The sequence below is a fragment of the Phoenix dactylifera genome, chromosome 10 (assembly GCF_009389715.1).
Source record: "Phoenix dactylifera cultivar Barhee BC4 chromosome 10, palm_55x_up_171113_PBpolish2nd_filt_p, whole genome shotgun sequence".
Lineage (NCBI taxonomy): Eukaryota > Viridiplantae > Streptophyta > Magnoliopsida > Arecales > Arecaceae > Phoenix > Phoenix dactylifera.
In genome coordinates, this window is record NC_052401.1 from 815,815 (window position 1) to 829,619 (window position 13,805).

The following is a 13,805-nucleotide window of genomic DNA, read 5'->3' on the forward strand; positions in this document are numbered from 1 at the left end:
ATTCATAAATAGCCTTTTTTAAGTAGATTTTAATATATTTTTATGGATTTAATAATTAAATCGAATCAGGACTCAACTTATTTGATTAAGTTAAAATTTACTTAATCTGTTTGCTCTATTTAATTCTATTTAATTTATTTAAAATTTATTTAACCTGATCTGAACTGTTTAAGAAATAAATTATTTAGGCGAGATTGAATTATGAATTTTTGATTTGAACAGTATTCAACCCGATCTGATTTCAATATCTAGTTATAACCTAAACTTACATTCCAGTCCCATAATGCTATCCGTCCAATAGAAGAGCCAACCAAATGGATGGTCAAGATATTTCAGGTGGTGAAAATTTAAGCGAAAAAAAAGAAAGACTGCCATATAAGCTTTTTTTTTAACTGGCATGACACGTTTTGGTTTTATTTTTATTTTTATTTTATCTCGCCAAAACACTTCTTCTTGAATTGATCTTAGAGAGGCGCAAAAGATCCAATGTTACATCCAAGGTAGATAATTTATAATTCATAAATAAACTGATTTAGGTAGATTTAGATTTGATATAAATAGATTTGAAGAATTAAATCGTCTATATCTATTTATTAAATAATTTAGATTTGGAATTAAATCATTGATTTGTTTAATTCATTTACCGATTTAATGAATAAGTCAAAGATTCGGCTTATTTAACTAATTTAAAATTTGCTCAATCTGTTCCTACCTTATTTAATTCAATCTGTTTAATCTGTTAAATCCATTTAAATCTATTCAATCTATTTAAAATGTATTTACTTTATTTAACGTGATTTGATCTGCTTGAGAAATAGATTACGATTCCCATATCTAATTATACCCTAAATTTACATTCCAGACCCATAATGCCATCCGTCCAACAGAAGGGGCCACCAAAAGGACGGTCAAGATACCTCGGGCGGTGAAAGTACAAGCGGAAAAAAAGAGAAAGACGGCCATTTAAGGCCTTTTTTAAACCGGCATATCGAACCACGACACGCTTTGGTTTTATTTTTATTTTTATTTTCTGATTTCCCCTTTCCTCTCTCCCGGAGCCGTTGAGATTTAAGCGGAAGCAACGAAGACGACGGATAGAAACCCTTCGCCCCTCTTTCTCGCCTCCATCCTTATCTTCTCCCTGATAAAACCGTTATTCTTCGATCCTTGATCGTCTCTAACGTTTAATCCTCGGAGAACAAAGAGGGTAGTATGATCACTCGATCGATTGTCCTCATTCTGTTAATTTCGAAAACCCTAAGCCTCTGATCATGGCAGCAACGTCAACCTCCATCAACGCCCAGTCGCCGGGCCTCAAGACCTATTTTAAGACCCCCGAGGGCCGCTACAAGCTCCAGTACGAGAAGACCCACCCGGCCGCAATCCTCCACTACTCTCATGGCAAGGCCGTCTCCCAGGTACCGTGCTTCTTGGCCTAGGGTTAGGGTTTTGCCCCTAACCCTTTGATGCTTGCTTGTTCCATGTTTTGCTAAAGATTGTTTTTTTTTATTAAGTTGACGATCGCTTATCTGAAGGAGAAACCTGCCAACCAGGCGCCGTCCACGCCGTCGACCCCGAGCTCCGGCGGAGGGGTGAGGTCGGCGGCGGCGAGGCTGCTTGGGGCTGGGAACGGGAGCCGGGCGCTTAGCTTTGTTGGGGGGAATGGCGTTAGCCGAGTGGTTTCGGGGAACAGCAGGACCGGAGGGTCCCTTGGATCCTCCATTGGATCGAGTAGTTCTCAGTCCACGTCTAATTATGACGGCAAGGGGGCGTACCTTATCTTCAATGCCGCTGACACTCTCTTCATCAGTGATCTCAATTCGCAGGATAAGGTTCTCATTTATCTGTTTTTTTTTTGTTGGCTTGCGATGCAGTTTGATCACCACCGGATGTTGTTGTTTTCCAGGATCCAATCAAGTCCATCCACTTCAGCAACTCGAACCCTGTATGCCATGCCTTTGATGCCGAGGCTAAGGATGGGCACGATTTGCTCATTGGTCTGCACTCCGGTGACGGTGAGTTCAGTTATGGGGTTAAATCAGTCTGGTTATATTCTGTTTTTATGATTTCTTGTTGATTCAATTGTCGTTCTGCCCTACTAAATGTCAATATCTATGGTGTCTTAGTTTATTCGGTGTCATTGAGGCAACAATTGCAGGACCCTGGAAGGAAGCTCGTAGCAGCTCAGCATTATAACAAGGATGGCACTATAAATAACAGGCATGTATTCTCCCGGTTCTTGTTTTCTCACTTGCATCAATCTTGCACTCTGGGGTTTGACACTTTTAATGGATTAATGTGATCATCCAACAATGTTTTATTCCAGCAAATATCATTATATACAGTGTCAGTGTCATGGGTATTCCACACCTCGAGAACCAAGTTTGTACCTTCATTATTTTTCTCTCTAGATTTTTAATCCATGCGCCTACCATTAAATAAATACTTTCATAGAGTACTAAGCAAGTGCTTACAAGGGAAAAAGACAATTCCAAGAAAATTGTCAGCAGTATCCAGGCATTGAGGAGGGCTGTGACAAGTTTTAGGTACTCATTGTTAATTGTTAAAGCTAAATTTAGGATGAGGGCTAAGTTAATACCATGGAGGAACATATTGGGAGGATAAACATTGAAGTCAGTTAGAAAAAATAAGCAAGTGAATAGCAAATTCCACAATATATTGATATTAGGCTTGGGTTCATATTCGTTGACTCAGTTCTGCCGTACAATTAAAGTGAATTGGGTTGGATGATTTTTTCTTTTCCTTTTTGTTGAAGAGCGAGACCTTGGCCTATACAAATAAGAAGTGTTCGGAGTTCTTAACATGTTGAAGATGGTCAGGGGGGAGTATGAAACAGTAAGATATATGCAGCTTTATTAAAGATCAATGCTTCGATCAATAAAGTTGGTATATGCATATAGGATAATTATAGTAAAAAGTGTGGCTATTGATTTATATGCTTGAGTAGATGTTAAGGATGGTACATTACAAGGAGCTTAAAAGGATAGCATGATCCAATATGGTTATGGAAAGTTGAGCTGAAGACAAAGTAATAGGAAACCGATTGAGCTGATGGAGCCATTTGCTATGAGAATGAAGACAACATTTCGTGGAGAGACATTTTGGTTGCAGTTGAAAAGAGTTGGGGGAGATTAAGGAAAACCTGATTATGGAATTAATGTGCAGGGTTTTAGGTATGAGAAAAACAATGATAAGACCTGGACCTTTATTTAATGCATTTGCATGATGCATAATGATGATATGGAATAACTTCCAGAAAGGAATCAATTTCCAGTTTTTTAAGTTGTTGATGGCATCTTACTGGAGTTTTGGGATTTTGTATGAAATTCATGTTAGTAAAGTTTAAGCAGATTGGAAACAATTTGATTAATATACAATTTTTATCGCTCACTCAGCTATGACAGTAATCAGCTTCTAGACTGCCCACCAATCTGCTGTCAGGAGCAAAACAGAAGCAAATTTTATTTAGATGTGGCTTCAGTTTGGGTACAAAGCTTAATTTGCTGCATTTTATCACAGACAACCAATAGATTAAGTCTAGAAAGAGGGGGAGGGGGAAATAAGAGAAAAAAGAGTAGAGGAACAAGAGGAAAGAAGAGAAAGGGTAAAGTCTTGCAGCCAATTTTTATTTCTCCAATAAGCTCTGCATACATTCAAATCAAACAGCAGCCCAAGGTCGGTTCTAGACCATCCTCTTTTTGCCTGCTATTAGGATTCATCAAATTAGGAATCAACTATTCGTAATCAACTGACCAAACCTCTTTTAGAGAGCTTTGATCAGCTACATTTCTGACCTCAATTAATTTAGGATTCCCTAATTAAAAATAAAACTGAAACAAAATGGTGATTAAATCCTCCAAAATGAGGACCATTCAACTTCTTTATTCATCGCCTTTCAGGATTCCAAAATAGGGATATTTAGCATCCAAATATTCCCTGTATTAAATGGACTAACTAGTTACTGCTTGCTCCCCAAACTAGACTCTGATGAGGAATCACTAATCTAAAATGCTATGAGTGCTTTTTAGTATAAAAAATTTTCCTTGTACCAACATGGTGCCAATATGGCGTGTCGTGGTTTGACCGGCCCCTGTGAATCATAATAATTCCCTTGTGGACATATGGCATAACCAACTTTGTGTGATTGAGTATGAGGGACGCCCTATAGCATTACCCTTCATTTATATCAAAACCACTATTAATAAACTATACTCCTAAAACCAGCGAAGTAGATGATTGAAAATGACTCTGAATTTTCTTTGAAATACTCTTAAACATTTTTAAACAAAACCCCATTGGAATAGGACTCCAGACATTCTTCATTGGAAAGGGGCTGTTTAACATCAGATGGCTGGCATATTTCTTCGCAAGCAAGATCTGGTGAAAGGGGTACTTTGACGAAGGATTGAAGTTCCAAGGGCATGCTGGTCTGCTAGTGGTATGGTTCCATGCTGCATTGTGCCAGTTCTTGGCGTGTCCCAGCACAACAGCATGCTAAGATTCTAGCCTGTGTGCCATGTATTGTGTATATTTTGCCGATCAACACTTAAGATTCATTCTTTCTGATTGAATTTGGACTATCCAGAAGCTGCACTTGTAGTTGTGAGCAAAAAGGGAAAATTCTAGATGATGCATTAAAGACTTAGAAGAAAATGATGGGTATAAGCTTCTTTTGAGTTTTATCTTAAGACTCATCAAAATTTGGGGAGCTTAAACATTTTAATTCATTTGTTTTATTACAACAATGCTATTTAGGGAATAAGTCAAACTGCTTGGGCAACTATTGCTGTTAAGATCATGCTAGCTGCTAAACTTTGGGAACTTTGTTTGAACAACTTTTTCTAGGAAAGCTTGATAAGTAGCAAGTCAAATGGAAAACTAAGGAGGTGTGCGCACATGTGAGCTCATGAAGGGGTGGGGTTGAATAAAGTAGCTCCTTTTATAGTCTTATTGTGCTGTTGGTTGATTCTTTTTCATCTAGTTTTTGTTGTTTTATTAATTTCAAAAGTAATATTTATTTACCATTTATGTGCGCATTCCTTGGTTTTCTGCAGCCGATGCACTGGTGTTGCATGGGTTCCAGAAGGTGATGGTGCTTTTGTTGTTGGTCATGCTGATGGAAATCTGTATGTGTATGAAAAAGTAGGTGTGGGATCGATTATTCAGTTTAATCTAATAGTGATTGCCTTTAAGTTTGTTCTAAAATTGAAATTGACTCTTGCCCTGTTTGTATAGAGCAAGGATGGGACTGCAGATTGTTCATTTCCTGTTATCAAGGATCAAACCCAATTTTCTGTTGCACATGCACGGTCAAGTAAGGTAACTTCAGAAATAAACCTGATCTGCATTTTGAAGTCAGTTTCAATGTGCATCAAATATATTGTTGGACAACTTTTGGAATTTTACCTCTATACTTTTAATTTACTCGTAATACTCTTGAGATTAAAAAAGACCAGTATGTTAGAAAATTCGATCAAGATGGCTTGTTTTTGGTGGAGAAGTTCAACCATTGAATCCTTTTTTTTAAGATATAATATTACTAGGGATCTTGTTCTGCCTATTTGCTGGCTGTAATGGCACCATAGGTAGATTTCATTAAATCATACATTTCTTTTGACATTAACCATCTTTTTAGCTAGATGTTTGCCTGGATGAGCCTACATTGTTTTCTCTGTAGAATATTGTTCCTTCATGTGTGAGGATTAGCTGTCCACCAATTTCCTTCAAGCACCGAGCAAACTTGATTTTCTTGCTAGAATTGCTAATATTGTGTCTGACATTTTTATTTGCCTTGCTAGTATCATTCTTTTATTTGCCTTGTAGAATTGCTAATATTGTGTCTGACATTTTCTTTAGGCCTTTTATTGGATATATCCATGTCCTTGCTCTTGGGGAGCTGATTGAGCATAAACTTTGTTTGTGCACTTGGCAGTTCTTGTAGTTAACGCAAACTAGGTTTAGATGGGGCTTTGAGTATTATCGACCTTTTGGTATTTGGAAATCTATTTTTCGTGTGATTTTTAGGAATTGTTTAGAAAGCTCATTAGTAGGGTTATCGAGTCATTGGAAATTGCTCTGACAGTAGTTTCATTTAAGTTGTTTTCAAAGTTAAGCCATTTATCAATGGTCGGTTGGGTGTTGTTCAAGAGCGTTTGAGGCATATAATTTTTGGATGAACTATACAAGTTAATGAAAAATTTTAGTCTATTACTTATCTTTTCTTTTATTCTTTCTTTACTGCTTTTCTTCTTTTGTGCTTGAGAAATAGTTGGGATGCCAAATGTTTCCTTTCATAGAATTTCCTGCATATGAAGTAAATTATTTTATGCTTGAAATAAAATTCAGATATAAAATTATTTGCATATTTAAACTCTAAGATTGATATACTTCATTAATGCTTTCTATGTTCTCTATTTTCCAGCTGCTGAATAGGGGTGCTATTTGGTCAAGTTGGGTCCAGATACTTCTAGACCTGTACTCAAACTTGTTTGGATTCTGGACCAAACTTTTGACCCAAACACCACCCATTAAAGTATTAGATTGTGTCTAGGGATGAAAACAAGCAGAGCATGAGCGAGCAAAGGCCAGCTCAACAATCAACTCGGTCAGCTGGAGCTCAGCTTGAGCTTGACATGAGCTCAAGCTGCAAGGCTCGAGCTCAAGCTTGGCTTATTTAAACTCAAGCTGGCTCATGCTTGGCTCAGTTAGCCTTGATAGTTTTCACATGGATAGAGCGAAAGAGAGATGGCAAGAGTTTAGAAGAAAGAGGTGAAAGAGGACAAGGCTATGCTTGAGAGTGGAGCGAGGGAATAGCTGGTGGTGACACTACCAATCTTGACATAATGTTGAGACTTGAGAGGCAACAAGCAGCATATTTGGCCAAACTTTTAGATTGGCACTAGAAAGCAATAGATCAAACATCTACAAGAAAGAGCAAGCGCTTGCTCACGCATGAGAGAGAGAGAGAGATGGAGGGAGAGGCTTCCAACAAATCATGAGATAGTTTTAAGGCTAGTGAAAGGTTTTGTCTTGTTTCTTCTTATGCCTCGCAGCTTATCTCAGCTGTTAAATAGAAATATAATGGTTGAGATGATTTAAGTAGGTGAGAGGATATTTTAAATGTAGTAACCCATGAATCTTGCCCCAAGATATGGCACTACTAAAATGTCACTTTTCCTTTATTTTGTTACGTTTGCATTAATATTTTTCTATAAATAATAAATAATAAATCTTTATGTTTTTATATTTTGAGTTATTCAAGCTGACTTTGCACAAGTTGGACCTAGCACAAGCTTGGCTCATTTAATTTTCATGTTTTCGAGCTCAAAAATCGGGCTCAAGCTTGGTTGTTTCACTAGTTGAGCAAGCCAGTCTTGAGCTGAATTTTGAGCCAAACATGAGCCAGCTTACCAGCAGCTTTTTCTTTTTACAACCCTAGTGGGATCCAAGTCAAGGTTTGGGTAGGAGAAAATTGACAAGATCCATCAGTCCTTCATACCCTCGAAACAAGTCCCTAATGATATAAGTATACTAGATAAATATCATAAGAAATGTGAAGGATACGAGTGTGGAAACATACGTTGTATGCTGCGCAAACTATCAGAGTTGGATCCGGGTGGGTTGAGTTGGGTTCATAGTAATCGATCCTATTGCGTTCATAATAATCAATCATATACCCTATGTATTATACGATCAGGCGAGGTCTGGGTTCTGCACTTTAACTAGACCTAGGCCCTGATCTGAAATGATTTATGGGCCTAATCATTGAATCTATGCCCAGCTTGTGGGTCTATGGATTCAGATTGGTCTTTGGGTCTTAGTGACAGATCTACTGTTGAATTTCCCTAATGATGTGCTCGTTCTGTGCTACAATAGCAACTTTTATGAGAAATTCACTAAGTTCAATTGTAATGGTGAATATGGTCATGATTAGATGAAAGAAATTGTATTAGATTGTTTTGAGCAAAAAAAAGTTATGTACATAAGATGGTGGAGGTGAATGAAGTCATGGTGGGGCTCTTTGTGTTAAGATATGGTAATGACTAAAATTGTGACAAACTGCCTTTTAAGTTATGCAAGATGCTAGATAAAGTCACAAGCTTACTTAAATTTACATAATTTTCAACATTATGAGGAAGAGATTAGGCACAAAAGATGAAAGCATGCATGTTTTTGGCAAATAAAAATGAAATAAAAAGCGCTTCCTTTTGAACCTGAATTGAGAATTATGATATATACACTAGTAGCTAGACTAGCTTGATCTGGTTATTAAGCCATGCATGATCAGGCTCATGTAATTCATGACATTGTGTTTTCATTTCTTTTCTCTTTGGTTTTTGTGGATAAGATTCTCTTTATGATAAGCTTTCATCTTGGTGAAAGTACGGCCCAAAAAGGTTCATATAATTCATGACATTGCTTTTTTTTTTTTAATGGATAAGTTGCTCTTTATTATAAGTTTCCATCTTAGTGAAGTATGTCCCAGATTATTTGCTATATTGCGGCAAAAGTTGTTATGTATGCTTGTGATTCATGTCCTAGGTTTATATTGGAAATCGGATTTTCTTGTTTGCATTCCCTTGGAATTCCGAGGAGGAAATCATAATACCTGTACAATTTTCTTCTAGGAGAAACTCTCTTAGGGGAATTCAACTGTAGATGGCAGTCTTATGTGGTCATTATCTTCTCTCATCAGTTGAGGTCTATTGGATACATCATTGACAGGATGTTGCATCAGTGCATTTCAAGATTTTTCTTTTGGACATTTATGAGACAATTATGTTCTATTTTCTGCAGTCCTGTTATATTTTTAATCCTGAGACAATGGTTTTCCTTGCAGAGCAATCCAATCGCTAGATGGCATATTTGCCAAGGTTCAATCAACAACATTTCTTTCTCAACAGATGGAGCATATTTAGCCACTGTTGGCAGAGATGGTATTTGCTTCATTTCATGCATATAGATCCATTATCTTTTAGTATCTCTCCATCATATTCTGTGCTTCTTTGTTCACTTTAACCTGAGGTAGATTGGCTCTTGTAGGTTATCTGAGAGTATTTGATTTCACAAAAGAGCAACTAATATTTGGTGGGAAAAGCTATTATGGTGCCTTACTATGTTGTGCCTGGAGGTATTACAAAACATCTTCCATACAAATTATGCTTGTCTCTTCTTGGAACCTGTGATGTGGTTCCTACAATCCAACATTGATATTGTTCTCTCTGTTTCTTTAGATTTATCTGATCCTTGAATATAATCATTCTTTGCTGCATACCTATTAAGAGCTATTCCATAAAATAAGGAAGGTTCGCTACCTCGATACCGGTACCATCCTATTACAATGTTAGTCTGCGGTACGGTACGAGACGGCAAGGCGTATGTGTGTTGGTGCGGTATGAAATTGCGTAGCGGTTTGGTACTAGCACAGTATGGTATGCTCCTTATGGTATGGTATTGACTGGTACAGCAACAAGAAACCTTTCCAAATCTTTTAACAGAATCTGCAGCCAGCCCTTATTAGGTCCTTGGCTCCTATCAACTCATTAATATTTTTTGGCTTTTCTGCACTGCTGTCAGTCTCTTGAGCGATACCATCTCAGTTGTTTTCCTATCACTCTTATAGGTGCAACTGCAACTTTGAATTGGCCTCTATTATATTGACATCTTATCCTTGTTATCATGTTTATACCACAAGTTTAATCCTGTTTTATGCTCATTGACCTACATCGGCTTCCTACCTCTGCCAATCTCATTCATGTGCTTGGACATATTCATCATCTTATGTCTCACCAGTATACAACAATTGCTTAAAATTCATGAAGCACAAAACTATATATAACACGGATTTCTTAGATGAGTTTGCAATTTGTTTCTTTTAGGAGAACAAACCTCATTAAGAATGTTATATATTGTTTCAGTTCTGACGGGAAATATATATTGACTGGCGGTGAAGATGATCTAGTTCAAGTTTGGAGCATGGAAGACAGGAAGATAGTAGCGTGGGGTGAGGGACATAATTCATGGGTAAGTTTTTAATCTAATGTTCTGTGTAACATCTTTTGATTAGCCATTTAACATATATTGATGTAAAGTTATTTGGCAGGTTAGTGGTGTTGCTTTTGATTCCTACTGGTCAGCACCAAATTCAGATGGAACAGGAGAGAATGTCATGTATCGCTTTGGTTCCGTTGGCCAGGTAAAAAAGAACCAAAACCATCATGCTAACATTGAACTTTTCAGCTACAATTGTCATTTAGACATGAAGAAAGCTATAAATAATATACATATCTTGTAATTCTTCCACATTCTGACAATTGAATGTAGTGTTAAAATTCAATAATCTCGTTTTCAGTTGTCTACTGCAGGCTAACTGAATTCTCATCTGATTTATTTTTAGTGAGCAGTGACCAATCATATCCAATCCATTCATCCATCCGAGCAATATTTTATTCCATCCTATTTGAAGGTAGATACACTAGGAAAATCTGTACTAAAGGTTTGTATATATTGCCTATGCTATAGAGTCTGTTGAGAGATGCACCAGTATACATGGCTTTGTTGGCAAAGCCATGCTAATATATATGGTAGGAAAACCTTTAGCCGTAACCATGGTGCTTTATCCACAACCTTTTCAATCTGGATTTCCGAGTTTTGCTTGCAAGTCTTTAATGCATGTGGCTAGATTTGTTCTCCCTTCTTTCTTTGCTAGATCTTTTTTCACATCTTCATGTTATTTTAGGTCTTCCTCTTTTCTTTCCTCACCTTTTAATACAAGCCTAAACTGCCTTTTCAAGGTTTCTCCTCTTGTATCTGTTTCACATGCCTTTGCCATCATGGTTGTCCATCACCTTAGCCTCCATTCATACAATTCTTATTCTTTCTTTGATGTAATGATTCTTCATCATAGCCTACCTAGCTTTTATTGCATCTTTGCCATTGAATTATCTTCTCTACCATGGTCATGTTATACTAAGACACTCTTTGAAATGCAGAGGCCGATATTGATCATACAAGGTATGAATAGTTGATTTTAATATATATGATTATGAACTAATGTATCACAGCATGCTTTTCCCATTTTAAGTTGACTAATGAGATGAACCTAGGACTTTTTTTCACATATATTGAATCATATAAATTTCTCTATGCTTCTTGGATACTTGTGCATACCGGTATCAAGACTCGTATTGGTCGGCGGGCGGTACAGTGCTGTATGGATCTGTGCCATGCCATTAAAGATTCACTTTTTCTAAAAAATATGTTTTATATTATATTTTCTGCATTTTTTGTGCTTATTACAAGAGTGGCTAATGCACCTTGTAGGAATTGACCGAACTTTGTCCACAGGATTTCTGAGATAGTTTGCATTATCAGCCATGACCAGTTCGTAACTGTCATGTGACCTCATGCTTTCTGTTGATAGAATGGTTTAAACTTACTGCTGAAAATTCAATAATTTGTTGTGGTCTTGTATCAAATAATTTCTGGAGCTCTTGTTGAATGCTGTCACACCTACAAGCTATCTCAAGCAAAATGTGGGCCAAAGATTTAGTTTCTATTCAATGGTTTAATCTCTTTTAACCTGCATTTGCGTGTTAGGTGTTTTATATTTGTCATTTGTTTGTCTTTCATTATATGTTTTCAGGACACTCAGCTGCTGCTGTGGGACCTGGTAATGGATGAAATTGTGGTGCCATTTCGATCCTGTCCTCCTGGTGGGTCCCCAACACTCAGCAGCGGAAGTCATTCTGCTCACTGGGACAACATTTGTCCCATAGGCACACTTCAACCTTCTCCAAGTATGCGGGATGTGCCCAAACTCTCGCCTCTGGTTGCTCACCGTGTGCATGTAGAGCCACTCTCTGGTTTGATATTTACTAATGAATCAGTGCTTACTGTTTGTCGGGAGGGACATATCAAGATCTGGGTGAGGCCTGGGAATGGTGAAAGCACCCAATCAAACTCCTCCGAAGCAGTTGCAGGTTTTGCTAGTTCAAAAGACAGACCTCTTACATTATCCATCAAATCCACGACTTCAAGTTATAAGCAACCATCAGCTGTTCTCTTTACATGACTAGGATCTTGCCTGCTGGTATGCAACATCGGTCAGTTGCTTGTCTTTGGCCAATGCGAAGCTTATTTGGTCCCTTTGATCTTTTTTTTTTATTATTATGATTTACTGCTGATGAAGAGTTAGTGGAATTCTTGCATCTTTTCAATTGTTAGCTGCTCATGGAAGTGCTGAAGTTTTATGCTGTAAGATGCTTCTGGTTGCAGCATGTTAGTACTGCCATTTGTGTGGCAGCAGAGAATAATGGAATGCTCTCCTGTACAGATATATATTCCAGTCTAAAGATATGGAAGCTGCATATCGTCATGGTTGATATTATTTGAAGTGTCTAATATAATTAGAAGCGACAGGGTATTTATTGATTTTTGGTCATCAAACAGGAATTAGTTTTCCTTGTTCTTGCTCTTTGGTGCTTGTGATTCTTTGGGTAAATGTTTTCTGGCCTCTGCACTTGGCAGCAGCTATTAAACATGAAAGCATGAATCGGTTTCTTTCCTGCTATTTTGTGAGATCGGTTCTACCTAGATTTTCCATTCTTATGAGCTTTTGATTTGTGAGATCTGTTTGATAAATCATTGGAATCTATGGTATGAAATAATAATCTGTGTGCAGGTGAGTGTTGTCCCAATCTTTTATATACAAATGCAATGATGTACGTGCCACATGATAGTGAAAACAATGTACAGTCTACCTTTCTGGTCCCAATCAGCTTTGGCTCTAATCAATTTGAGATGCATTAAATAAAGAATCCATTATCAAAACGCCTTCAGCTACTGGCGCTAGCTGGGTTGCCTTCACTCCTGTACCCGTGGCCCAATCAATCTAATACATGTTAAGGTTATGCCCTTGCTACGACAGCCTTGATGCGTATCCAGTGAGGGGAATTTGTAACTTTGTTACAAGATTCTGGTTGACCTGTTACCCTTGTTGTAGATTCTAGGCAACCTGTCAGATCGAGCTGCACGATAAAAAGCCAGTCATCGGCCCGTAATATCTTCTTTCTTGTGCTTACGAGATTGTGGAATAGTGGTAAATGACCAACGCATCAGTGAGCTTAAATTTTAATGTCAGCAATGAGGGATTTATACTGCATTTGCTGGCCGTACGGCCACAAATTCATTGCAACCTTAAATGAAGCATGGAAACTCGGGGCTTTGGTTGCTGGTTACTACGTTGGATTTATACCCAAGGTAAATTTTAGCATGAAGTAATTTGGAGAATCCCTTTGGTTGGAACTACGGAATTTCGCATAACCTGGGTCTGCAAGTATGGCGAGATAAAGGTCATAGAGGTTTACTACTTCACGAGAAAATTAGTAGTCTCTGGTTGGATAAAATATGATCTTGAGGGCTAATGTGGCAGTTTCAATTAGCTCAATGGTAGCATCCTCTTGCTCATATGAAAGAGGTCCCAAACTCCTCGATACTTTCTCCTTTCGAGCATAGAAATGAAGATATTTTAGCCAAGGTCTGAAATGATCAATTGACAGATGCTATCAACCTTACTCTCTTTAAGCGATGGAAGTCTCACCACATCAACTATTAAAGTTCTTGTATTGAGAGAGAAAAAAAAAAAAACACTCCACCTGAGGAGTTCTCTCGCATTCACCATACCATCAGAATTGATAAAATTGGAGATTCGATGGTCTGACATGCTATTATTTTACATCCAACCATCATGGTTACTGTCAGACCCATTGGATCATCACATAAGT

The 13,805-nt window shown here is 37.7% G+C and overlaps 1 protein-coding gene across 3 annotated transcripts; it reads left to right on the forward strand.

Moving 5' to 3' along the window:
• The first annotated feature begins 1,004 nt into the window (after window positions 1-1,004).
• On the forward strand, window positions 1,005-12,463 carry LOC103703215 (dystrophia myotonica WD repeat-containing protein-like). 3 transcript variants are annotated; one of them, XM_026803034.2, is made up of 11 exons: window positions 1,005-1,418; window positions 1,515-1,832; window positions 1,907-2,015; window positions 2,127-2,220; window positions 5,076-5,163; window positions 5,257-5,340; window positions 8,861-8,957; window positions 9,064-9,151; window positions 9,939-10,044; window positions 10,113-10,216; window positions 11,666-12,409. In XM_026803034.2, exons 1-11 carry the CDS (start codon window positions 1,272-1,274, stop codon window positions 11,694-11,696), a joined length of 1,266 nt encoding a protein of 421 aa, XP_026658835.2. In that variant the 5' UTR covers window positions 1,005-1,271; the 3' UTR covers window positions 11,697-12,409. The 3 variants fall into 3 exon arrangements, with proteins under 3 accessions (XP_026658835.2, XP_008784218.2, XP_008784217.2); XM_008785996.4 differs by having other exon boundaries at window positions 1,008-1,418; window positions 1,536-1,832; window positions 10,124-10,216; window positions 11,666-12,463; XM_008785995.4 differs by having other exon boundaries at window positions 1,009-1,418; window positions 10,124-10,216; window positions 11,666-12,463.
• Window positions 12,464-13,805: the final 1,342 nt, after the last annotated feature.

Bases quoted from the DNA above. Each gene is read 5' to 3' on its own strand.
- LOC103703215 (XM_008785995.4), top strand. From the start codon at position 1,272: ATGGCAGCAACGTCAACCTCCATCAACGCCCAGTCGCCGGGCCTCAAG. The intron at 8,958-9,063 runs GTATTTGCTTCA...TGGCTCTTGTAG, and splicing joins AGCCACTGTTGGCAGAGATG to GTTATCTGAGAGTATTTGAT. The intron at 10,217-11,665 runs GTAAAAAAGAAC...ATATGTTTTCAG, and splicing joins GCTTTGGTTCCGTTGGCCAG to GACACTCAGCTGCTGCTGTG.